Source organism: Ostrinia furnacalis, unplaced genomic scaffold (genome assembly GCF_004193835.3).
Source record: "Ostrinia furnacalis isolate ACB-3 unplaced genomic scaffold, ASM419383v2 OfSCF0710, whole genome shotgun sequence".
Taxonomy (NCBI): Eukaryota; Metazoa; Arthropoda; class Insecta; order Lepidoptera; family Crambidae; genus Ostrinia; species Ostrinia furnacalis.
In genome coordinates this window covers 803,069-831,042 of record NW_021130949.1, presented here as the reverse complement: position 1 = coordinate 831,042, position 27,974 = coordinate 803,069, and the positions used below count along the sequence as shown (strand labels likewise).

At 37.7% G+C, this 27,974-nt stretch overlaps 1 protein-coding gene across 1 annotated transcript in view; it reads right to left on the bottom strand.

Moving 5' to 3' along the window:
* The window catches only part of alpha-Catr (alpha-catenin related), an 81,885-nt gene that overhangs the window by 11,682 nt on the left and 42,229 nt on the right, over positions 1-27,974 (bottom strand). The window contains 2 exon segments of the mRNA XM_028300202.1: positions 2,110-2,319; positions 6,775-6,917. Of these exon segments, the coding sequence (XP_028156003.1) occupies positions 2,110-2,319; positions 6,775-6,917 (353 nt within the window).

The following is a 27,974-nucleotide window of genomic DNA, read 5'->3' as shown; positions in this document are numbered from 1 at the left end:
AATATTTCACACTTTGTATCCAGGTGCAGTGAGAGGCTCACTTTAATTTTGGTAAAATAACGGTTGATGAATTTTACTGGACATTTTGAAAGCACGAATAAGAAAAGGTAGATTTATTTGGAACGATGCAAAAGGAAGAGAGCGACACAGCAGTCCCGGAAAAGCTGACATATTGTGCAGTGTGCAGTGTGCACGTCTCTGCATTCCAGACTGACTGCACATTGCCCGCCCGCTCACATTGGCCAAAAATATTTTCTTTAATTTTTTTTAAATCAAAAAACTATGTTCAAGAAGGTACTGTCTACCAGAATGCCTAATCAACTTAATTAAAATATGGAAGTTATAATTTTGTGTATAAAGGCTAGGTAGGTAAGCTACGATAAGGCGCGACGGCAAAATTTTAGGCTCATATACTTTAGGTACCTAAACAAGCAAGACATTTAAACGAAATATAGCTTCGCTTCTCCCAAAAGTGCCTTTGGGAAGTTTATGCGGCCACACGAGCACTTAAAACGTTCCATTTCTGGGATCTCGCCGAATTAAAAGTGTCATTATGTGGGCTCAGTGTAAATCTTAGCGCTTAGTTATAACGAAGCGTGTCATTTGTGCGGTGTAAGTCAGAAGCCGGCTTGAGCGCGGCGGTTTGGGGTCTGTTTGTGTGGCGGCGTTGATTACGCTTGTGAAGGACAGTGGCTATAAAATAACATGAAGCATGGTCCAGTCCATAAAGGCTGCATTGTCGCAAACAACGGAGCGGAGCCGAATTGTCGTAGCCCCTACATAATTGATCGGCGGCGGCGCCGGCCGACAGCCCTAATATACGCAGCACCCGCGCCCTTGCCGGACACTGGGATTGGAAATTTATTGCGATCCATTGGTGTTAATAACAATCCCTCGAGTAGGTCAAGGTGTTAAATTTAATACCAGCCTTGATAGGGATTTATGTGTGTTCTTACGTTATTAGGTTTTGGGCTCTCATTTACATTAGCAACGCTCTTTAGGCTCTATATTGTTTAGGTAATATTGTACGATATAATACAATATTCACAAACTATGCCATTCTAATCTTGGATGAAGCAATAAACACGTAGCACACAGAGCATATTAAACGTGGACTGATCTAGCAGGTGTACGTTCGCATCGCGTGACGCATCCTCTAGTATTATCGGTAGTTTCAGCCATTTTCAACTTAAGCTCTAAATTATAGAGTCTATAATTTTTGCGATGTGTATACAGGGTGTAACATGCCGCTTGGACAAAACATGAACTAAGTGAATAGTGCACTATTCAGACATCATTACGAGTAAAGATTATAATCGGTAAATTATAACGTTTTATGTTTCCTTCTCTTTTTCGCTCTTCGAAGTATGTACTCGTAAGACCATCAGTTTCCATTGTACTGAAGTGAAAGCCATTTAGGATGTAGTATTTTCCGCCGCCGAACTTTATGAAGCTTGTAGCGAACTTGCTAGCTCCACCATGCCGCCACCGAACTCCATGAAGCTTGTAGCCAACTGCAGTGTCAGGGATAATGTCTTACCTTGGATGAGGTAAGAAGCATGAGCGTGGACCGCTCCAGTACGTTCCTGGCAGCGGCCACTTGCGCTCTCCGCCGCTCGTCGCGCAAGTCGGCGCAACGCTCGGCGGTCAGCCTCGCTAGCTCCACCATGCCTCCGCCGAACTCCATGAAGCTTGTAATCAACTGCAGTGTCAGGAATAATGTCTTACCTTGGACGAGGTAAGAAGCATGAGCGTGGACCGCTCCAGTACGTTTCTGGCAGCGGCCACTAAACTTGCGTTCTCTGCCGCTCGTCGCGCAAGTCGGCGCGACGCTCGGCGGTCAGCCTCGCTAGCTCCACCATGCCGCCGCCGAACTCCATGAAGCTTATAGTCAACTGCAGTGTCAGGAATAATTTCTTACCTTAGATGAGGTAAGAAGCATGAGCGTGGACCGCTCCAGTACGTTCCTGGCAGCGGCCACTTGCGCTCTCCGCCGCTCGTCGCGCAAGTCGGCGCGACGCTCGGCGGTCAGCCTCGCTAGCTCCACCATTCCGCCGCCGAACTCCATGAAACTTATAGTCAACTGTAGTGTCAGGAATAATTTCTTACCTTAGATGAGGTAAGAAGCATGAGCGTGGACCGCTCCAGTACGTTTCTGGCAGCGGCCACCTGCGCTCTCCGCCGCTCGTCGCGCAGGTCCGCGCGACGCTCGGCGGTCAGCCTCGCTAGCTCCACCATGCCGCCGCCGAACTCCGTAAACGCTCGCACGAACTCCGCGAAGTTTGACACCGACTCCAGTCTGTCCAGTGAGCGTGCCACCTAAACAGAAAAGCGGGTTTTTGACACCAGAGATCAGGAGTTAAGACCAGCTTATTCAAACACATACCAGGCTAACTCTTGACTGACTGAAAAGTAATTCACTGGAATGAAGTGGTGGGTCAGCTAGTATCGACATTTATATTTAGGTATTGATTGAGTCTTAATTCTACACTCACAGTCATAGCTCTTAGGTTTACACCTAAATTACTACAATGTCTGCCTATTTATTTATCGGTACCAACCTAAGTATTCGTGAATGTTTAATCTTTATCGATCCTAAGCGACTCTTTAATACCTGTACAAATGTGCAGCTGCAAGCTTAGGTAACTTCATATGCATAACAACGTTTTCAAGGATAGGTATTCAATTAAAGTAGAAACAGTGTTTCAGGAAAGAAACTCTTAGCAAGTCGATACATTTCGTTACGATCAAAGCATGAGTTGCATTTACACGTTACGACTGCCTAAAGGAGAGGGTAAAATCAATACATTTGGGAAGGGAACTCCAAAATACATAGTTGTTAACAGCATCCGTAATTAATAGTTGATTTGAGTCAACTATTCGGTCCCGTCGGGTCGGGCGCCACCTGCATGTGACCCGGCCCACTTCGCCCAACTTGCGAGGCGCTAAGTGCCTAGTTACTTGATGAGGCGGTCGGAACTTCGGATTCTGTATTATGTACAAACTCCATCAGGTATCCGGGTCAAATGGAAGTTAGTCAGAAATTTTAAATGTGAGAAAGGTGGCGTTTTGTTCAGAGGAGCAAATCTTATAAAAGACTGATGAGACTGACTCCTAAGTACGAGTATATGGATAACTAAAGTCTTTCAAACCCTGATCAGTCATTACCGATGCGCGAAGCGTCGAGTGCATTTAGCTATACTATTTACATAACAGATGGGACAACCCCGTCTTTAGTTCATTGAACAAACTCAATTAGTATTTTTTGATAATTTCTGAATAAAGCCCAGCCTAAATGCGTAAAATATTGGATCGAATGACGTACATTGAACGTGTCGCGTCATTTAAAGGACATTTTGCCTCTAAATGCATTATATTGCCCACCATATACTGTATCTAACATAAGTAAGACTAAATGAGAAATTCATAAGTCATTAGTTCCGTCATCCTGTAAAGTAGGACCACAGTCGAAACTTCTGTCGGTAGCTAGAGTAGACTAGGTGACTCGTGGTTAGTGCGTGACGGCCGCTAGAAGCGCGCGCGCCACCGACACCATGCCAGCTCGAAACTTCTCTCAGTGGTTAGAGTAGACTATGGCAACTCGTGTTTGGTAGCTAACCTTGTCTTTGGCCAGCAGTAGCTGCCGCACGACGACCATGTCGGCGAGCAGCAGCACGCGCGTGACGGCCGCCAGCAGCGCGCGCGCCGCCGACACCATGCCGGCTCCGTCTGCGCCCGCGCACACCCGCTCAATCGCTCGTCCTACAACAAATAAAAAAAAATGCTTAACTTTTTCTCAAAATAGTTTAGTTTAAAAGGGAAACGTCGTGGTTTCAATTTCCACTTGAGGGAGATATGCTGGGAAAAGACACGTTACAGCTTTAAGAGCGGTGAAGCATTTATTATATTTTCCGATTATAAGTCGTATTGGTGAAACAGCTCCATAAGATAGTCTATTTAGANGTCACTCTCCACCAAGATACGACTTAATGTCAAAAGTGACAGATGTCATCAAAATGACATTCGTCCACCATGATGGTTTTTGTGGTTGAGTATTGCTATTTTCTTAACAATCTTTTGTTTTAAGCGAATAAACTAAGCTATTTAAAAGAAATTGAATAATAAGAAACTGTTGTACATTTAAAAGCCCTTCTTTTTGGTAGGTGTACAGGTTGTGGGCCTAGGCTCCATACATTTTGGGACAACTCCTTTGTAAGTACAATCATTATCAAATTTTATTAGATACTAGCGGCCGCCCGCGACTTCGTACGCGTGAATCCTGTTTTTCCCGCTAATTCCCGTTCCCGTGGGAATTTCGGGAATTCCTTTCTTAGTGCACCTCTACGGTACCTACGTAGCTTAGGTTCCAAATTTCAAGTGCCTACGTTTAGCCGTTTAGGCTGTGCGTTGATCTGTCAGTCAGTCAGTCAGTTTCTCCTTTTATATATTTAGATTTTATCTTAAAAGTCAACTAATTCACCAAAATATCAGTAGACACAAAACATTTATGGTTCAAATTTTGTAACTGGTAGGGCTCAAAAGATAAGGAGACATATAAAGTGCCCTAAAGGGCTACCTTTTTTAGGGTTCCGTAGTCCTGACAAGGAACCCTTATAGTTTTGCTGTCTGTCTGTCCGAGGTTTTGCTTGGAAACTATTGGCACTAGAGAGCTGTAATTTTGTGGAGGTATGTATATTAATCACGCCGAAAAAACAGTAAGATAAAATTTTGAAAAAAAATAAACCTAAACATAAGAATATCAACAACATTAGATAAGAATTAAATAATATCAGATAGTGCATCCGTACTGCAAGCGCTACAAAGCAATACATTGTCATAATGTTATCAAATTGTGTTTGATGAAATGTATACATACACCACTAAATTTTTATCACCGAAAAAAATTTAACAGGTTATGTAGAAACGTGTGGAATATTGAAAGCAAAAGAAAAAGAAATGGTTTTCATGAAGTTAATTTTTTTATTAAATTTTCGTTAGTCCGTATTTTACGCGTCACAGCTGGGTCACTCCGGTGCTCGCTAGAGTAGTCGTACGCGCTCACACGTTGCATCGATCTGTCTGTCTCGCTCACGCCTCGACCACGCTTCCAGTGTTATTATTACATAATTAGCTTACTTAGACCATTTTTAATTTTAATTAGTGTTACATTATTGTTCTTGAATAGTGCTAGTGACGCGTGTGTCAATAAATTACCAATTTTAGGAGGATATTTTGAGTCACTTTATTTTACTCTTTTTTTTGCACAAATGGGATCAGTATCAATAACCCATTACCCAGAATTTTTTTTTTCGGTGATTAAAATTTAGTGGTGTAGAAATAGGCTATTGATGAAACTTTTGTCCGTGACGTGAGACAGATTATAACATTTGTTGAGACCAAAAGCTAGTTAGCAGTCGATCGTAACAGAATATTACTTGTTTATTGCTTTACGAATTTGATAATGATAACACCGCAAAAAAATATTTCACCTAGTTACCTACCTATATGAATAATTTGTAATATTATTTGTACCTATGATTTACCAATGGCACTATAATAATATATATAATAAACACGATACAATAATTAATTATAGTCTTTTAATTAAAGAAACTTTCAATAATAAATCAATCCATAATTCATTTATCTCGTTAGGTTCATTCATTCATTCATTTACATAATTATCGATAAAAATTTACGATCTTTTCCCAGCACTAAATGTAATTATTTGACAATTGTCAAACCTCTCCCCCCGCAAAAAGTGGTTGATCGTGTTTCCTTAGAAATCTTGTAGGTTTCGTGTCCAGTGGTTTATTCGTCCAAGCGATCAAAGCATGAGTTGCATTTACACGTTACGACTGCCTAAAGCAGAGGGTAAAATCAATACATTTGGGAAGGGAACTCCAAAATACATAGTTGTTAACAGCATCCGTAATTAATAGTTGATTTGAGTCAACTATTCGGTCCCGTCGGGTCGGGCGCCACCTGCATGTGACCCGGCCCACTTCGCCCAACTTGCGAGGCGCTAAGTGCCTAGTTACTTGATGAGGCGGTCGGAACTTCGGATTCTGTATTATGTACAAACTCCATCAGGTATCCGGGTCAAATGGAAGTTAGTCAGAAATTTTAAATGTGAGAAGGGTGGCGTTTTGTTCAGAGGAACAAATCTTATAAAAGAGCAGTGTAGCATTTATAAAACTTTAAGTTATTACTGTACTGATGTTGGATGACTGACTCCTAAGTACGATTACGTGGATAACTTAAGTCTTTCAAACCCTGATCAGTCATTACCGATGCGCGAAGCGTCGGGTGCATTTAGCTAGACTATTTACATAACAGATGGGACAACCTCGTCTTTAGTTCATTGAACAAACTCAATTAGTATTTTTTGGTAATTTCTGAATAAAGCCCAGCCTAAATGCGTAAAATATTGGATCGAATGACGTACATTGCACGTGTCGCGTCATTTAAAGGACATTTTGCCTCTAAAAATGTGAAAATGTGGGAGTAATGAGAAATGAATGCACTATTTCTGCCAACCTTGTACTGTATCTGTAAGATTGATGAGAAATTCATGAGTCATTAGTTCCGTCATCCTGTACCTACTCTAAAGTAGGACTACTCAAGACTTCTCTCGGTGGTTAGAGTAGACTAGGCGACTCGTGGTTAGCGAATGACGGTCGCTAAAAGCGCGCGCGCCGCCGACACCATGCCAGCTCAAGACTTCTCTCAGTGGTTAGAGTAGACTATGGCAACTCGTGGTTGGCAGCTCACCTTGTCTTTGGCCAGCAGTAGCTGCCGCACGACGACCATGTCGGCGAGCAGCAGCACGCGCGTGACGGCCGCCAGCAGCGCGCGCGCCGCCGACACCATGCCGGCTCCGTCTGCGCCCGCGCACACCCGCTCAATCGCTCGTCCTACAACAAATAAAAAAAAATGCTTAACTTTTTCTCAAAATAGTTTAGTTTAAAAGGGAAACGTCGTGGTTTCAATTTCCACTTGAGGGAGATATGCTGGGAAAAGACACGTTACAGCTTTAAGAGCGGTGAAGCATTTATTATATTTTCCGATTATAAGTCGTATTGGTGAAACAGCTCCATAAGATAGTCTATTTAGAAAAGTAGAATAAAGAGCGTATACTATCTGCTACGGTGCCGCCTTTTGATAGCCCAGTAATCAGCATACATGTAACACTCATGATATATGATGTAATTTCATTAAATTATAATGAGGAAAATTATCAAATTATTAACACAATTATTACATTTCCTCGGTCTCAACATCATGTGAAAAAATAATTTAATTTACAAGATAATTCTGGTACTTATAAGCTAAGTATGCTACGGAAATCATCATTATAAAATATAATTTTACGAATATTGCTACGATGCTACGTCGTAGCATGATGTTGCTACGATAGCGATTTCATAAAAAACGTACCTAAATGGTGTGTAAATAGGAATATTTTGCGTCTTCTTCGTTATTGCTTTTGTTTTGATGGCGAGAATAAAATAAGTTACAACTGACAAACTTCGAAAATGTGATTTCCGCAAACCCTGATCTCTGTTTAGAAAAGCATCATCGACAAAATTAATGAAGTTGGGGACTTTATTCGATGCTTATGGGAGCGTGTAAAAACTTCAATGGAAAAGCGAGTTTGGGTTTAACTTTGTAATTTGGCAGATCGGTATACAGTGAGATCAAAGAACGTGTTGAATTATGATTGATTTCAGAAATTTGAGTATAAAGAGATTCAAGATTACAAGTTTCAATACAACACGCAAAGTTTGGAGCTTTTTGGCTTAGTTTATATTTAAAAATATCTATTAGATAAATACATAAGTACTCATATTCAAAATTAGTGCAAGAAATTGATAGTGAAGATCTTTTTATTTATTTCATCACCTTTTCATTTTGTAATCATTCTTTCTTGAAAGGTTTACATAAAATATTAACAATAGGTACAACAATTGTGACAGAGAGGTGTTCATAACAAAGTTAAAGTTCTAACTAAGCAATTGAAAAGCTGTCTGAAATTCATACTTTCGTGTCGTCCGTAATTTATTGCAGCGACTTGGCAACAAAGACGGCACTCATTAAATTATGTATTCCCAAGGCTGGGCCTTACCCTCGGAAATTAATAGGAGCTGATTGACACCCTTGCGACAACTATAGGGGCAGACAGAATAACTATTAACCATCGTGCTTCCATTGATCGATATGACTGTTTAATTGAGTCACTCGTATGCACGGTTAATTTACTTTTGAGTACCTACTTCACAAAGTTTTTTCATTTTATTGATCTGTCAATTTTGTTTAAGACAACGAACAACAAACTGTCTTTGTTGCACTGTTTTGTTATATTTGCCTTCACTCATACACATTCACGAACGCTTAATTTCTATCATTATTAACATGTCACAGCCACAACCATATCTTCTATAATATAAAAATGAATCGCAAAATGTGTTGGTAAGCGCATAACTCAACAACGCCTGGACCAATTTTACCAATTCTTTTTTTTAAATGTTTGTTGAAGTCCAAGGATGGTTTTTACAGCGAGAAAAGTTTGAATAATTTCCGGGTAAACCTAAAAAACTCGAAACTTCACCCCTAAGGGTAAAACGGGGTCCACGCGTACGAAGTCGCGGGCGGCCGCTAGTGTTAAATAAAACTGGCGTAACGTGACTGTTCATTTTCCCAAGAGTTTACGTTAAAGCTGTTTCTTAGAAAACCTAATACAATCTGTAAAAATAAGTGAGTAGGTAGTGATTTATTAAAACTATTCTGCTCACGATAATATAGAGGAAGAAATAAATCTCGAGATAAGATTCAATGAGGTGTACGCGTTGGTAAAGGATGTTGTATCACGGCGCGCCCCGGGGAGCGTCCCGTCTTCTCGTGGTCAGTGAGCTGGACTCAGCCCACGGCCGCACTCCGTAGTTTGGGGCCCTTGGGGACATAACTTCGTATCGCCATTAATCCAAAGTTACGTAAGTATCTGGGAAAAGACGCTTATGGGCCAAGTTCAGAAAGAAATGATTGGAACCATAAGTAGCAATTGATACATAAGGTGAAGATAAATTGCAGTTTTGAAAGATGACACGAAATGGTAGAAAACCAACCTTAATCCTTCAAGGCCCGCGAATCTAGACACAATAGATAATCAATTGTTATGGCATTAATGAATGCCGTCTGGGACTCAAGCGGTTAATAAATAAATAAATAATCTACTCATATAGTAGTACCTAACCACTGATTGAAAAGATTAAAGAAGTATTAACCGCCTTTTCTTTTCGATCACTGATCTCATTGATGTATTGTTAAGTAAGTAAGACAAATGAATCAAATAATGTCCATTGCTATACATATAATTAGGGTTGCCGATCCCGATTAAAGAATTTATTTTTATAAAGCATAATTTCATAAATCGTTCAACAATTATGAAAGAGCTTGAACAGCTTGTTCTAAATAGGCCTTTAATAAATTCTCAAACTTTCTCTTCAGAGATGGCATCGAGTGGAGGGGATAGAAGTTAGCATGACGGGGCGCGAGATACAATTAAGATTTCCGGCGATCATTGTTTTCGTTATAACGAGTTCTGAAGCCGGTCCATTCTTTTGCTGTTATCTACGAGTGCTCCTTAGCTTCAATGGAGGTGTCACGTGCAGACCTTTCCACGGAGAGGAGAAAATCTTCTGTAAGATTCCTTATAAATACTGTAGCGTGAAAACCGACAGCTTTTATCTAAACGAGCTTTTCTGAAATGTTAATTTTGTATAAATAAACACAGTATCACGGCCTCACGCGAGATACAAAATGGTACGCTCGGTATATGAAAGGCGTAATCATTCACGTTTTACCCTGTAAATGCAGTTATTTTTCACGCGCGTGTTTTCGTTAGGAAACCGCACGCATGTTTTCCCAACTCAAAGCATTTACACAGTGGGGAATAATTTAAAGCTGGCAGTAGGTATGTAGACTATAGGCGAGACTGATAGGGATGGCAATTTATTTAAAAAAATACCTATAGACAGGTAAAAATTCCCACTCTAAACAACAATATTATACATGAAAACCTCCAATACATAATTTGGCATATCTTGTTATTGGAAGGATTAAAATGTTTCAAGAATACTCTTGTAATTATTTTAAAGATCATTAAGACTTGGTATAGTTGTTGATTTGTACGTAATTAGCTGAAAATGGCATCGTGTCAGTGATAATGTAAACGGGGGTTCTGTATAAGAATATTATAACAGTTTGCTTACCCTTACTTACCACTTACCGCCGACCTACGGTGACAGCGTGGCGTTGGCACATAAATTTTATGCATTATAAAATTTATGCGGTTGCCGTCGTCGGTTAATGGAAAAACGCTCATACATCATTATAACGGGTAAAATAACCATAAATATATTCTTTGCAAGTAACATTACACATTATTAGAGGAAAATCCACCAGTTGGCAGCCCTGACCACAGTTAGTTGGCAGAGTTGGTGTTGTGATTTTTCGCGTGTCGCCGCTGCCTGCTGCGGCACGCAACGGCCCAAATGAGTTGCAGCCCTAATTGCTTGTCAACAGGCCGCTCAGTGCTAAATCGACCGATGCCCGGCGGGCCGGCGGGCCGCTCACCTGTGTTGTATACTTTAATTAGGCCGTGGTTGGGAATCAAAGTTCATTAAAGCGGGGAATTTTATGAACCAGTGCATAGTTTTGCATTTCAATGAGTCGCCGCAGTTAAAATTGTAGACAGATTCAAGGTGGTAGGCCTAAGTACGTTTCATGTGGTGTTTCTAACGTGACACGTAGCAGAAATATTTTCCAAAGATTGAGATTAATAAAAAACTATGGATTTAAAATAATAACACTTATTTTAAAATAGTTTTCATGATTTAATCATAGTCCTATTATTCAATCATAATCATAGCATATTCAGCGACATTATCAAATAATTATGTGAAAAACTATGCCGGAAATCTAAAAAGCTACTAACGTTTGAAATACCTCAACTTCCCAAGGTATTTAATTAGCGTAGCAAGTTTCTACTTGCAACGCAATTAGTTTCTACTAATTGCGCTGTCATGAAAATCTATTCAGGTTGATAAACGGGCATGCATAGTGAGCGGTGGCGGGAGGTGGCCGCTATTAATACAGGTCCTGTAGGAACCGCTAATTGTGACGGGCTCGTCTCCGCCACCCGTTACAGAATATTAACGACAGCTGAGAATCATTAATTAATGGAACTGCCTTTCAATTAATATCAGGGTTGAGATAATTTTGTTTACTTTCAAACTTTCAATTAAGATTGTGTAATCTTTTACATGACTTACTGTCGTTAATAGTTTATTAACCGTAGAATGAGTCTACGGTAAAACATGGTAGTATTCTTAAACTGAATTAGTGTGTTGTTGTTGTTGTTGTTTCAGCCAAATGACGTCCACTGCTGGACAAAGGCCTCCCCCAAGGTTCATTGTGAATTAGTGTGTAATTAAACTAATTTATGAAGGTACAAATTATTTACTTCAGAAATAAATGAAGCTTCGATTTTGGTGCTTTATAAAAATGCGATTAATTTCAAATAGTAGGGCGTAATCTGAAAATGTCAAATGTCCCCATATGGTAACGCGAAAAAGAATAAGGAAATATCTCAAGGAACCTAATTTAGTTTATTCAGTTGGTTCGTATTTTCACGTTTCTCCTTTCAGAAGATAAAAGATCTTTGTAAGTCTTCGCCGTTACTCAAACAGCCGTCTTCATTGTAACAAGGCTAAGTTTCACGAAAGTCGTGTTTGCGCTTGGATGTCTCCCAACCAATTACATTATTTAGAAGTTAGGCGGCATACTACGTTACAGTTTTAAGTGGTCCCAGGTGTTGAGTCAAAAGGTGTTGCCAGTAAACGGGGCTATTAGTGGAATTAATAGAAATTCTCTCTCGGTGCGGCGAGTTTATCCAAAGCCTGACGCATTACGACTACGTGACACGAAATTCAATGGACTCATTCGCGTTTCAGATTTATAGGCTTTGTTTTGCGCAGAACTTTGCATACACGCGAAACGCTCTCCATAGATAAATATTCAGTGTATGTAGCTAGGATAATATTACGAACATCTATGTTTATATTCCCCGCTGAGATTAGAAATATCGTATCTAATATTCCTCCGTGCTTACGTATCCCAGAAGACTGTTTCATTTTGGAAGGAGTCGTATTTATTTGAAGTTATACTTAAATATTGATTTTTTTTCTGTAGGTTTGGTATTGTAAGCTGTCGTTAAGCGTTAATAAAAATTGAGTAGGGTGAGTAGACTTTACTGTTTCTACTTTTAGCTTTTAACTGAGTACCTAAACTGTATTGACATGGACGTTAAAATATAATGGGCTCGTGTACAATTACGTTTAGTTTAAGCGGCAACGTGTTTAGAGAGCGAGTCCAAGAAGCCATAAACATAAATTTGGTCGTAAACCGTTAATCTCTTCAGCGACTTAATGTATCGTCGTTAGCTCTACCTACTCACCGGAGTTCGCACTAATAAAATATGCTTCCCTGTACCTCGCCTCGGCTCCTTTACGATCCCGGGTAAGTGAGCCACAAGTACAATCGATTGAATCTGCGAACTTGCTCCAAGTTATGGCACGTTACACCCGTATTTTGGGAAGTGTTGTCGTTGTTTTCGGTGCCAAAATATACAAACACATTTTATTGTTGCGAATTTTTGTGACAGCCTAGTATTTTAAATGCTTAGTGTATTCGCCAGCGTGTTGGTTTACTTTGCAAAAAGGGGAAAAAAGTAAGTGACCGCAGGCAATCGCGTAACTGCGGCGTGGTCGCGTGATATTTATGCCGGCGTTTGTGGTGGGCCATACTACACTCGAACGTACGAGTATGTACTATGTAGTTTTATAAGCTTTATTTATTCATGTATCACACTTATGGAGTTTATTATTGTACTTTCAGATTGTTTGACAAATAGACAAGACCAAATCATCAGCCCCGCACATTTCCCTTCTCAGGAAAGTACTGCGCTCTAGTTCGACCAGAGTGCACCACGGCCTTTGTATCACAAACGCAAAAGCAATCGCGTAATAACCGTGCTAAAATAGGGCTGGGAAATGGCATTTGTCGATGCACGCTATAGCGGGCCGCAGCGCAGCTGGCGCTTCCGAATTGAATGCACACCGCAAACCCCAAATAAAATCTGTCCCGAATTAGTAAATTGCTGTCGTTTATCTCGGCTTGCATTGAAATTGTGCCTGATTTTGATAATTCGAAGCTGAAATAGTGTTATTTGTGATTATTGTCGAATATTTATTCAGAAATAGATTGCTGTTTTTGAAGGCTGACCTGGTTGGGAATCTACTAACAATTTCAGCGGTTACAGGTTCAATACATTAATGTACTCTACTCTTCTTAATTCTACTGTTGCATTACAACTTGTAACTTACAAGTAATATTTTGAAAATTACTTACTGAAACCAATTTCGCGGTATAATTCCCTTCAGGAAAATCAGCAACAAGTCCTTGCAGTTTAACACGCCATTAGATTTTACATAGCGATTACAAAGTTTCGATACACCCTTCTTGGTGATTGTTCAGGTAAGCGGTGTGTACGTATAAGCGAGCCGGTATTACCGGCACTTAACGCGACGTATACGTGACGCTTTCGACAGCTTGACAAACGCGTATAAATATGTATACGCATTATGCTGCCAAACGTATTTTTCACACGTACACAACATTATTCTACCCTTATCTATCTATTCCCATATGAACAACCCCATTTTATGCGCACAAAATAACGATTCTAGCTTGATAAACTCCTCTATCTCCGAAATATTCGCGAATAAAAATATGCAAAAGGCAGCGTAAAGATAAATGTGCACCTAGAGAAGGAAAAATTTATGCAAAACGGAAAGTTAAATTAAAATGCGAAAGAAAGTTACCTTTACAATTTTAACGCCAAATGCAGTGAGCCGGGTAAAATAAGGCAGCTCCCGTGTTGCAAGTTTATAGATATTAGCTGCTGCTGAAGTTGTTATGAGGTCTAATATAAAATATTCAGCGCGGAGGAAATGCAAACAGTGTTTAGTTATATCACACTGACGTTAGAATTTCTATTTCAGAGCTGTTAGATCGTTTTCATCCTCGGTTTCGTCACATCGCTGCACGTTGAGCTGAGTTTGTTATTAGGGTTTAATTCAGTTTAGATGTTGGGGAGAACGGGAATTCCTATCCCAAACTGTTGCAATATCCGTGAGAATTTGTGTGAAATTACCACGTGAGTATTTGTGTGTCATTTTGTCACGTTGCGAAGAAGATTGTAGACTGTAGAGGTATATTCACATCTAAATATATAAAAATCAAAGGTGACTGACTGACTGACTGACTGACTGACTGACTGACTGACTGACATAGTGATCTATCAAAGCACAGCCCAAACCACTGGACGGATCGGGTTGAAATTTGGCATGCAGGTAGATGTTATAACGTAGGCATCCGCTAAGAAAGGATTTTACGAAACTCCACCCCTAAGGGAGTAAAACGGGATCGTACGTATCGAAGTCGCGGGCGGCCTCTAGTTGATACATAAGTATGATGGCTCGGAGAGGCGCGGACAACGGCATGTCTTCGTTATAACTTTTGGCTTATTTGGGTAAGATCTTTATGATATTTGTTAATTAACAAGCATTATTAAATAATATGTTAGTTGTTTGGTAAATTGCAGTTATCCATAGTACATATAGGGAACTGATTTCAAGATGTCCAAGGATAATCATAATCATAACATTATTATACAGATATCGCATGTCTCAAGAATATGTGGGCATATCTACCTTATTATGCCTCACGAAGATTTGTCCAATGTCAAGGGAATATATCGGCGCCGGTAACGCCGGTAAGTGATTTTACTACACCTTCCGATAGCGGGCGAATATCCTTAACAACGTTCTCTATCGCGAATGTGAGATGAGCCGCCTTTATGCGGACTCGCGGCAACTTTACTCGGTATCGTAAGGAAAACCGATTTCCCTCTCGGTGCTGAGACGCAAATTATGTTATCTGCCTAAGAGGTATATTCTAGGCTAAATCTGGGTCTAAATGGAATAACTGCAAATGTGCAACATTCATTCGAATATTTTCTAAAATTTAGGTATACATTGAAATTTTTGAAAATCTCTACAATATTTTCTGCAGGCGAGAAGGATTTTGATTTATATGCTGCGTGGTTCCAATGTCTATAAATCGTACGAATATGGGTCGTGGGTTGGCAAGCAGAAGAATAAAATCGTTCTGATATTATATTTATGTAGCCCGCCGAGGTGCTGCCGTGTTTTGTCAGAGTAAGTTCCAGAAGTTCTCGAGGAAGGAAAGTTTGCTTATTTATTTTCAGTTTTTAAACATTGCTCAGTGAGTTCATTGTTTGGGCGTTAATTAGGGGCCGATATCTTCCAATGTTCTTTGTTGCTTGTTTGCTTTTGTTAAATCGTCGAATTTGGTTCGAAACGCGAAAGGTCACGGAAAAGAAGGTTGGTTACGACATCGTTTTCGATAAATTGAATATTTTACTGCGCTGGTGTTTGCGGTAGAGGTGGAGGTTGAATTTATGCGACTGCGGCGCTCGGTAAGGAAATAACGCGCTCGAATGGTTTATGACCGCTGTTGAATTAGTGCCGAGTTCGAGACCGGGAAATATGGGTATCATGCTCGGTCACATTACTCGGACCACACGCGAATTAATTGCCTTGCCGTAAATACGCTGTGGAAATCTGTACCGTGAATCTGTATAAACAACAATTGAAAATCTGCTGGAAAATGTGATCAAAATCGAAGTGAGAACTCTTATTTTAAACAAATGAATAATTTATGTCACTGCACAGAGTGAATTGTGAATCACCGCTTGCCTTACAGATCCTCATTGTTTATGAAACAAGAAAGAGTATTTCAAGCGATTCCCAACAAAGGAAGTTACGAAGAAGTGGAGTGAAAGTATAAACAGTTCGAAAGTTATTTGAATAAATATGTGATTTTATTTGCTTTTACTTAGGTACACCATTTTCTCGTTCACCTTTTATCAAAAGGTTTTGTGACTTATGAAGTAAATTATTTCATGTTAACATTAACTGAGTTTAAATAACATTAAATAACTTAAAGTAGGTACCTACAGCTGAAAAGCTTGGTTAATTAATTTTGGCATGTTCCATCACTAAATCCTTAGCTTTTAGTTTAGGCTGTGAGATATCATCATCAACCCAAATGGATTGAAAGTTTAATGACCCGTAGAGAACCTGATAGCGAATATTGAGAGCCATTCAAATTGTTCAATATCTAGTATTTGCTGAAACTTCTAATTCAAATACATTGAAATTAATGATTGTGTTGTGATTTTACCTAAAATTTATGGTCATTTAAACCTTAATTTATCAATTAAGTAATTAGGTATAGTTTTTGAGCAATAGAGGTTTTACAAATTTAAATAAATATCTTTCTTGGGATTCGATTAAAGGTAGATTTTTATAGCTATCTTAAGATTTAAGGGCAGGTTATTTTAGGGTGACATAATTATAATAATGACAAGCCTGCCATGCCTTTCAACTGCGAAAATAACTATGTAGTTATTTTCAAAGAAAAGTTACTCACTAGACATTAAAGAGTTTTGTTTTTCATTTTACTGAATACACGCAGTTAGAGTCAACATGCATTGTTATTGTCAAAAGTTTTCAAAGCATGTGTTTAAAGGAGTTGCATTTTGCAAGTTCTGTGAAATTCAAATGTCCCGAATCCCGATGCTAGCTAGCAGTACTATGTTCCTTTCTTAATTAGACAATTGCTTTATGCACTGTCGCACAAACAAGTTTGAGACTGCTCCTCGTGAGAATCGCGTTCCAGAAACCTAATAAGGACTGCTTTTCCATGTTCGTTTCAGAGTTATCCGACAAATCCATAAAGTTTCACATTTAGAATACCTAAGTGTTAACTTCAGGTAACTTTTATCTCAAAAAGATCCGAAAACACTGTTGGCAACAATAACCTATAGATATGGGCTTAAAGTTTAATACAGCTGACGGCTTTGCGCATGAGATTAACTTGCGGGCAGCCCGTGGTGTGCCCGACTATAGCTTTCAATTTCCCGTCCGTGTCGCATATTTGGGCTGCCTAAGGTCTGGCACACACCAACCTTTGCGGCAATGCAACGTAGAGCAGAATACCTATACACAGTGGTTTAGCTTTCTATAGTCGGAAAATGACCGATGGTATGTTGTTGCGACATAGGCTATTTTATACGAGATTTTGCCGCATGCGATGCGGCTTGGGACGTTCCTCAGTGTGTAATCGGCCTTCAATGAAAANAATGCAAATCACGACCTTTGAAGCATAAATCAGCTCAGTGGAATACAAAATGTGCTGTCGTTACTGGAATCAAGCATGATTTAGGTTTGGAATTTGCATTAGACTAGGTTCTGTTGGGGTAATATTTGAAATCCGTTTATGATCCTCATTTAAAATTTTAAACGGGTACCATTTTAGGTGTTTACTGCTTACATTTATAGCGCAATGTTTCTTGATCAAAACTCGCAATATACATGAACCTCTACCTGGAATTTTTGATATTATTACACTTTGATGTTAGGACTCTTCCAAGCCATTTATTTTAAAGACAATACTTAGCGTGTCGATCGCTGAACATGAGCTGTACATGCACTATTGTGGTGAACCCACTCACTCATAACATTAATTTATTGTTACAATAAAACCGACTCTAGTAGTAAAAATAATTCCTAACGAGCACAGCTTCAGCAACAAAACTAACGTTTTACGACTTGGATCCAGAGACGAGAGTGAATAATATTAGTATTCTGTAATTGTAGCAAATGTTCGCTAGATATACCCTAATGGAACAGCTGGCGTAACACTGCACTCATAAAAGAGACGTGACAATATTATACGATGAGTGATGACGGACTAAGTATGAGTAGATGTTTTATGTTTATTTATTGTACGAAAGGAAGAGAATTTGTGATGTCAAAGGCATATACGTTACTCTTTATTTTAAGGCGAGATAAAGAAACATGCTCAAAATATGTACGTTCGTAATCTTGGTGTATTTTCCAATACAGTAACAGCCGCCACACATTTAATATCCACCAAGTGTATTCCGGATGAGCTCCAAAGATGCTCAGGATTTATTTCATTTGTATTCGAGTCGCGGAAGCGGGACATCTTCTATTTACTAAGGGATCCGAACTTCCAAAGAGAATTTAACGCGACCTTCGGGAATGTGGCAAATCACGTGCGAGCCATTTAATTCTGATATGTTTATAAAGCTCTTATCGTGTTTTGTTCAAAACAAATAGGCCTATCTTGCCTAAAAATATTTAAACACATCGTTTTAATGATATTTATTATAATATCAAAAATTAGACTTGAATGAGCACTTACCTTAATTTAACCTATGCGTCCCGTTTATGCTTAATTTATAAGAATTAATATTTTTGAAAGACTAGTCAAAATATAAAACGCCACGTGCAAATGAAAGAATAATATTATATTACGTTCCGTACTTTCATTATAAAATGAAAAATGACTTTCTACGCGCAGTACAATTACAATGTCTGAGCAAGGAAATACCAAGGAAAATTAATGAAAAGAGCAAAGTGTAATTAATTGAATTAGGTCCAGTTAACTTTGAGGAACGTTCGTAGGTAATAGAGAAAAGGTGCGATGCTTTAGTAAGTAACTTTAAATATTTAACACTGGGTGAAAGAATTTAATTTTCTGCTGTAATAAAATAAGTAGACCTCCTAATTTCTACGACACGAGCAGCTTATAGGTAGGTACTTCGTATGAACTATGTAGTTATCAGTCGTTATGTAGGTATCAATGTAAGTAAAGAGACTAAAGAATAAAAAGAACATTGAAAACATTGTCTAGTGCTAAAGTAGCACAACACTTTTAGTTACTGCATAAAAATTACTTGCGAATTGGGATCTAAAGATTGATTAAATTATTTCTGAAGCTAGTGCAGCAGACCACTTGTGTTTTAATGGAAAACCCTTCTATATTTCAGGAGAATATCAAATACAAAAAAGGAATATAAGTATTTCACAAAATATTACGCTGGAAACCACCGTGTACATTGATCAATCAAACTCAAAAGGGGAAAGGATTTCAAGCGCGGTCGCAAAGGCAAATTTTGCGGACGAATGGCCCCGCGAATGTAGCGTCAACTACACCACTTTCAGTTACAAAAAAGAATAGGCAGTCATATTTTATTCTATTCTATTCTTGACTTGTGAGCTCAATTTTAAAGAAATGATAATATTGGCTTTAAATATGGTCGAAATTTAAATAAGCGTTTTATAAAAATAAATGAAGCCTTTTGTTGTTTTGAGTATAAAAGATTACAGCCGACCCAGGTACGAGTATAATATTATGATGTTTAATTTTATTAAATAAAAAATAAGGCTCCTCTCATTCCATTTGCATTTTAAATTTACAAATGCGTCACGAACTTCCGTGTTGAGCCCTAAAAGGAAGATGTTTTTGAAATTCTTTTCGTCTTGTTTTATTAATTTGCGTCCCTTAAGGCGATTAGAGTCCTCAATGACCTTGAGCGTTTGACCTTCACGCTTCCCACAACACCCGCGCACCCCGCACCGTAACTCCGATTTGACACCGATCAAAAATACACGGGCATAGGTAGGTACAGAATAGAAGCTCTTTCTTCATACATTANCACATCGTTTTAATTATATTTATTATAATATCAAAAATTAGACTTGAATGAGCACTTACCTTAATTTAACCTATGCGTCCTGTTTATGCTTAATTTATAAGAATTAATATTTTTGAAAGACTAGTCAAAATATAAAACACCACGTGCAAATGAAAGAATAATATTATATTACGTTCCGTACTTTCATTATAAAATGAAAAATGACTTTCTACGCGCAGTACAATTACAATGTCTGTGCAAGGAAATACCAAGGAAAATTAATGAAAAGAGCAAAGTGTAATTAATTGAATTAGGTCCAGTTAACTTTGAGGAACGTTCGTAGGTAATAGAGAAAAGGTGCGATGCTTTAGTAAGTAACTTTAAATATTTAACACTGGGTGAAAGAATTTAATTTTCTGCTGTAATAAAATAAGTAGACCTCCTAATTTCTACGACACGAGCAGCTTATAGGTAGGTACTTCGTATGAACTATGTAGTTATCAGTCGTTATGTAGGTATCAATGTAAGTAAAGAGACAAAAGAATAAAAAGAACATTGAAAACATTGTCTAGTGCTAAAGTAGCACAACACTTTTAGTTACTGCATAAAAATTACTTGCGAATTGGGATCTAAAGATTGATTAAATTATTTCTGAAGCTAGTGCAGCAGACCACTTGTGTTTTAATGGAAAACCCTTCTATATTTCAGGAGAATATCAAATACAAAAAAGGAATATAGGTATTTCACAAAATATTACGCTGGAAACCACCGTGTACATTGATCAATCAAACTCAAAAGGGGAAAGGATTTCAAGCGCGGTCGCAAAGGCAAATTTTGCGGACGAATGGCCCCGCGAATGTAGCGTCAACTACACCACTTTCAGTTACAAAAAAGAATAGGCAGTCATATTTTATTCTATTCTATTCTTGACTTATGAGCTCAATTTTAAAGAAATGATAATATTGGCTTTAAATATGGTCGAAATTTAAATAAGCGTTTTATAAAAATAAATGAAGCCTTTTGTTGTTTTGAGTATAAAAGATTACAGGCGACCCAGGTACGAGTATTATATTATGATGTTTAATTTTATTAAATAAAAAATAAGGCTCCTCTCATTCCATTTGCATTTTAAATTTACAAATGCGTCACGAACTTCCGTGTTGAGCCCTAAAAGGAAGATGTTTTTGAAATTCTTTTCGTCTTGTTTTATTAATTTGCGTCCCTTAAGAATTGAGATAAAAAATAAAAGTGACTCGGAGAAAATGAAAATATTTTCTACACATAGGTATATTTTCCAAGTCTTTTTGTTAAAAGTAATTATCTGCGTTTTTGTATTTTGTAGGCGTTTATGGATTAAATACTTACAATGTACCTTTTCCTACTGCAAGTCGTTGCTGATTCAAGAAGAGCATCTTTTATTTGGTTCGCCTGGACGAGCAGTAAAAGGCAAAAATAATTTGCTACTCAGCTGGATTTTCGCTTCCGGCTACCCAAAAAATAATTTCAGTCGATCCCCTATTATTCCCGAAGATATCCCGTGTACTAGATTGTAAGAGGCCACTGAATAAACCCAAGAGATTTTTTCAGGAACTCAATTGAAAACTCTTTGGTCTCAGATGTCTACCGTTCTCCGTCTAGTTTTAAATTGAAAGAAAGTTTTTTAGTTCACAGCAGTCGCTTGGGAGGTTTGCTGAGCTAATGAGACCTTACGGTGTGAATATAAATCACATCACATAATTTATTAAAGAAAGAGAGAAGAATGTATGTAGGTATGGTTCATACCAAATTAAATGTCAAAGAATCTAAAGCTGCACATGAATTTTGAAGTCTACCGTGCAATACAGTATATCCAGTGCCCCAGTCTGCATGCATCTATTGTCTTGAGAATTCGGNAGAGATTTTTTCAGGAACTCAATTGAAAACTCTTTGGTCTCAGATGTCTACCGTTCTCCGTCTAGTTTTAAATTGAAAGAAAGTTTTTTAGTTTTTTAATTCGGACCTAACGAGAGCAATTTATTCGGGCGAGAAATGTAAGTGAGTTTTACAGCTTGAAGCACATTCAAATACTTTATAGCGCAATAAGAGTGTTCACGGTTTAACATTTTCTTTTTTTTTTATATACACCAAACCAATCTGAGAATTGTATCTTTTGTTAATTATTTTTAACGTCATTTAAAAGATAATAAAGGTACCTACATAGATAGTTCTTTACATGATAGGTTAAATGTAGTGTCCGACCGAAACAAGTTTTACGACCGAAACCGAAACCGAAAACGAATTTCGGCAACAGTGTCTATTTCGGCCGAAACCGAAACCGAAACCGAAACTTCCTTACAAGGGTCATATTTTAGGGAAAAATAAAGAAAACGTTATTATAATCAGTCAGTCTTTATTGTTTTCTCTTTAAATTGCATTAAAATTGAACTTATAAAGTGCCTTTTTACTCTAAAAGGTATCAAATTATGTACTCATTAAAAAAGAAAAAGATGGATTTATAGTCTAGATTTCTTTTAATTACTTGTAATATTCAGGACATCTACATAACCCATCCCATGGTCAAGTCTTTTACCTTAATAATTTCTCAAAACAAAATTGGTAGTATGTAAGTTAGTATCTACTGTACTTGCCACTTGGATACCTTGGTGATAAATACTAAAATGAACTTTGAAACTCTGAATCCATAATATTATCACCATGAAATGCACTATAGTCATTACTAACTACTTAACTAAATTGTTTGTTTACGTATAGCATTTGCGAACCAAAAAAAAAATGTATAGGTTAGATTAAACTTGATTATACTTTTATCAGTCATTATTAAATATATTTTTATGTTTATACCCGCTCTTATGTTATAACGACACAAAACGAGATAAAACTTACCAAATTCAAAATAAATCACTTGAAAACTCGCCATCACAACAAAACAAAACTAACAGCAAACAAACAAGCGAGCGAATCACGACATTGGCTCTGATTGGATTCATTCACTAATTCAACGCGCCGAACATGACCGATAACAGCGCGGAAACTCCCGAATGCATATTCGGTTTCGGTCGTAGTTTCGGCAAGTTTGCCGCCGAAAACGAAACTAAACCGAAACTCGTGTTTTTACCGAAACTCAACCGAAAACGAAACCGAAACCGAACATTCGGTCGGACACTAGTTAAATGTAATAATTTTCACCCTGATTTTTCACGATTCAGAAACGCCGTTGACTTTAAACGATTTTCGTAAAAAAGACGAATATCAACCTAAAACAAAACGAAACAACGCCATTATCGGCAAAACTTCACGTCCCACGTGAACTTTGCTGCGGCCGCTATAAAAGCCTACCAAAAGTTCCGAATTGCCCCAGTCGGATCCTTTAATCTTCGCCGTTTACCCTTTAATCAGAACCCTAACGGTCTTGTATAAATGTAAGTTTAATTAACATAAAATAAAGTGTAATTGTGTATTACAACGGCGTAGCAATTACCGCCAGAACCCATATTTTCATCCGAGATAATTAAATACTTCGATACACGAATTTACACCGTTACCGTTAAATTCATTTGTAAAACGGATAATGAACACGCACAGAAGCAATGTTAATTACTTCTCTGAGGTGAATTTTTGTGTTCGGTTTCTGGTTGTGATTTGGAAATGTGTTTTCACTTAAATGTAGTTGTATCTAACTAATCTAGTTTTTTCTTATAAATAAACTTGTGATTTTTACATTGTGATTTCACATTAGGTAGGTTTATTGACATCCCCAACATCTACGACGCGACAACGACAAAACCAAGAAATGAAGAGACGAATTTGTGTTAAATATCAGATTCACGTTGCACCTGGCGCTTCTAGGTTCACTTAGTTTTATCGTATAGTAAAGAAGGTCTTGCTCTAAATAGAACCATTGACGGGAGCGGGCGGGAAGCGATGGCGGGAGAGGCAGGGCGGGCTAAAAATAGACGGCCGCCATACTGGGACAAGGCCGTGGCCCGTGCCCCGGCCCGCAGCCCGGCCCTGCCCGGGCAACCCCATAGGAGCAGCCAGCACAGCCCCCCCCAAGGGCATGGTGGATCACATCACGTTCGCGTACTTCGTTTAAGATACTGCGACAGTGCGGTGCTGCGGTCGTTTTTTAGACATCAGTAATATCTCTTCATTAAATCGCGATGGGTATGATCAATGATAACAAGTAGATAAAATATAATACTCATAATGGTTTTTGTAACATAAAAGTACTTAACTGCGTACTTTGAACTGACAAATCGCGATTCCTCAAAACTTTGTTATAACAACGAACCTCCCTACTTCCGAAATGTTTTTAAATCTTCTATAAAATATCTCATTCCAATCTCGGTATCTTCTGGTTTAAGCTAGATAGAAATCCGGGTGTTACTGGCATCGTTTGCACAAAGTAACCGGCTTATATCTTTGGACTGTGCCCAGGTAAGGCTCAGAGCATCCTTGTGATTAATCTGCGAGTATTTGCGACTCCGAGTGTCGGCTTAGGCGCACTTAGCGCAAATCCGGGCCCTCCAGTCCGGATCAGTGCGCCGGATATCAAGGTGAATAACTGCAACCGGGTTAAACGATCGTCGATACTTCCGACAATTTTAGTTATTTAAGGCAATTAATAACTCTTAGTGCACTAACTTTAAAGTTTATTTTACTGATTAGTGCTTATCCTGTCAAGGATACTTGTTGACTCAAGTCATTACAAGGGTTTTAAAACATAGAAATTAGTTAATGTTTATTAACGAGAATTCAGAAGAATAATAAAACAACAACTTAAATATAATCGATTAAAAAGTTTTGCCTCTTTAACTACAGTTCTTGAGCGTATAGGATCGTTATGGAAAATGATCAGTAAATAAAAACTTTGATACTAAACAATGAGCTCGTATTTTTACTGTAGTTGGTAGAGTTCATTTATTTTGCTTTCGTATTTATTTTACAGCAGTAGGTGAAGCTATTAACTAGAAAACCAACAATCGGGGGATAGGAAAGGTTGGTAATTTTTCTGGGCGGATCGCTTTCCAGGTTAACTTATTGCGGCTATAAAGATACCTTCTGCAGTCAGCTTTTCGGATTTGTTATGGGGTTCTTGTTTCTGGATATAATGGATGTGAAAGTATATTTTGTGGAAGTTTTTATTTACCGGACTGCAGAGAAAAAGGGTCGGTTAGAAAAACTTTAATATCTTCAAAAGTATAACGCCTATTAACGCCAGTTGTAAAGGTACAAATTAAGAAATGTTAGTGTGATGAGCACGCGGGATTTATAGAGTGCATAATTTTTTATCCAAATGTATACTTAATATTATTAATCCGTTATCTATTTTACTATAACGCAAGCTCTGCTTGAAAACCCTGTAGCAAAAATGTATTGTATACTACATTATTTGAGCCTAGCACGAATAGAATCACGACTCTAATTTCCCAAATGAGATCAACCATGGCCTTCAGAAATATCATCGACACTACCATTTTCTCTAATAGATTCTGATAGTGCCGTTCCCCCATAGTCATGGTGATTTATAAGGCCGTCTGACGCAGTCCAGTGGCGGCTGGCATATTCGGATTGGATTGATGCTACGGCCTATCAGGCCCATCAAAGCCACTCCCAGCCGCGGGCAATACATATACGGCAGTGACCGGCATATTGAATTCGACATTTCTGTTTTGGGTGAACATTGCAAGTTTTTGTCTATTTAGGTGTCTAAATTATTTATTGTGTTGTGTTATAAAAATACTTGTCATATCAGATAAGTTCACTTAAATATTAACTTAGGATTAGGATTGAGACGAATAGGATGGTGTACTTAGTAACTTCGTTGGCTAACATTCCTTTTTGGTAGATGGATAATTTCTTGCAAAAATCTATTTACAAGATGATCCATATATTAAGCACTACGTAATTTGTTAAATCCTTTAGAAGAGAAACAAGTATTCGTTGACAGATTACTCATTTCCCTGATGGGTTTCAAACTTTAACATGGCTTAAGTACAAGTTTAAAATCAATTAAGGATTTAAATTATGAAAGCTGATGTGCTTAATAATATATTTCATTTAAATTAAAAATAACAACCATGAGGCAAAAGTTTTCACAGTTAATGTTAAATTGCTACTGGCATGTTGCAAAAATAAAATTATACATGCAGTTTAAACTTTTACATATCCGGCTATCCGTTAAATGGAACAGGAACTTTAGTGCCATTTCGCGTGTCCATTCAATTGAATGAATTTGCGAACATAAAGTAAAATTAGTTCGTACTTCGTAGTTTGACGCCAAACATTTGGGCCTAATGAGATCCTTTCGTGTTTTAGGGAGAAAAGTTTCGCGCATTTCTATTCTGGGTTGTCTATACTGTGTAGAGTTTCGGCAGGGAGAGATCATTATGTAAGGGTAGGTATTCGTATATCGCTGATAACTATTTTTGAGATTTAATTTCAGCCTCTATTTTGGTGTAAAAAGTGATTTTTGTATAATTTTTTTAAAAGGTTTTCTTGAACATGTTGAATTTGTTCATAAGTGGAAACAATATTATGCTAAAAAAGCTGTGTAATTTATTTGTTCTTGTTTGCGTTAATAGTCAATTATGAGCGACCTTAAAGTCAACATGTTACGCTTGTTGTGCCGTTGTGTAAAGGTATTTAAAATAACGAAAACGCCGGTAAGTAAGTTACAAACCTATGAATATTAATGAAATCAAGCTAAGGTTATTTCCTGAGTTTATTGTGCCCTAAAATGCGGCTACGAAATTATGGAGGATTCATTGAATCGGTTTGCGGATTAACCCTAAAGGGTAGTTATTTTTAATTTATTTAACTAAATTTTGTTAATTAGAGTTAATGTAGAGGTACTTTTTCTTATAAGTTTCATAAGCAAGTTTATTGTTTAATTATTGGGTATTTCTCATCGCTACGGTTCTCATCGTCACCTTCGTGGCAAATTTTATTTCTAACTTATTTCAACTTTTTGTAAACAAAAATTGTAGCGCTTGATGTAAAGATTGTATTCTCAGTAAATCAATCAAATAGTGAGTCTCGTTTGGAAGCTTTAACGTTTTGAATTTTTTGATGCCACGAAAGTGATTCTGTACTTCACAGCAATAATTTTTTCAAACTTTACTACTGTAAATGACTCATAAGTGTTTATAAAACATAATTATATTTAGTCTTATTTTCATAGATAAATAGCAATAACATAATATAAATAGGTACCTACTTAAAAACAAGATAAAATTTTACCGATAACGTCACCTACAAAGTTACAAGATTCTACGCAATTGGTTTTAAGGGTGACACTGGTGGCATTCTGAAATGCTGAAGAAGCAAAAAAGGATTATCAGTACCTCAATAAAAAGAACTAACTGATTTTATCAGTCCCTCAACAAAAATATATATTTTTATTGAGGCCAGACGGCCTCGTATTTTTGCTGTAGAACTTTTAACTCAAACTTCAGATTAAATTGATCTTACAAACTGATACACAGTCACATATACAGACATACATACAGTTATACAGAGAGACAGACAACAAAAATACGAGGCCCTTATTTTTTTATTGATGTACTGAACTCTACTTACCACATATAATTTATTAGTTATTAAAATATTGTAAAAACATAAACACCAGTCACTATATTTTAAAATAAACCAAAGCAAGAAATCACTTTCGTGGCCTAAAATCACCTTCGTGTATAAAACACCACGAAGGTGATGCCACGAAGGTGACGAAAATTTTAGTTTTTTATGAATTATCCTTAAATTTGAATTTAACGGTTCAAGTCGAATACTACACAAATAAGTCTAACATGTTAAGTTTTCAATGGCCTAAGTTTCAATTAAATTGATTAAATTTTAGAGGTAGAAAATATTGTTCAAGCAAGCGACGGTATGTCTATGGATAATCACAAAAAGTTACGTATTTTTTTCGCGGAGCGACGATCGACCTGTCTCACCTCCCCAATAGCCGGAGCACGACTGACGTTAACCGAATAGAACGCTGTGATTGGTTGCTGGTGTTCGGTTTAACGGCAATCTTGTATTATTACTCAAAATTTTAGGTACCTAAAATCGTGTGACCAACGTATTTCGCTTTCTCAATTCAAAATAATTATAAGAAGATATTTTTTTGACTATTGTGTGGAAAGTATATTTAATTACGATGATTTTAGTATACGGATCACACAAATTGAATGAAAATTGTGAATGCAGTAACCAAATGTTTCATTGCAACCGAAGGTGTGACACGATGAGAACGCGA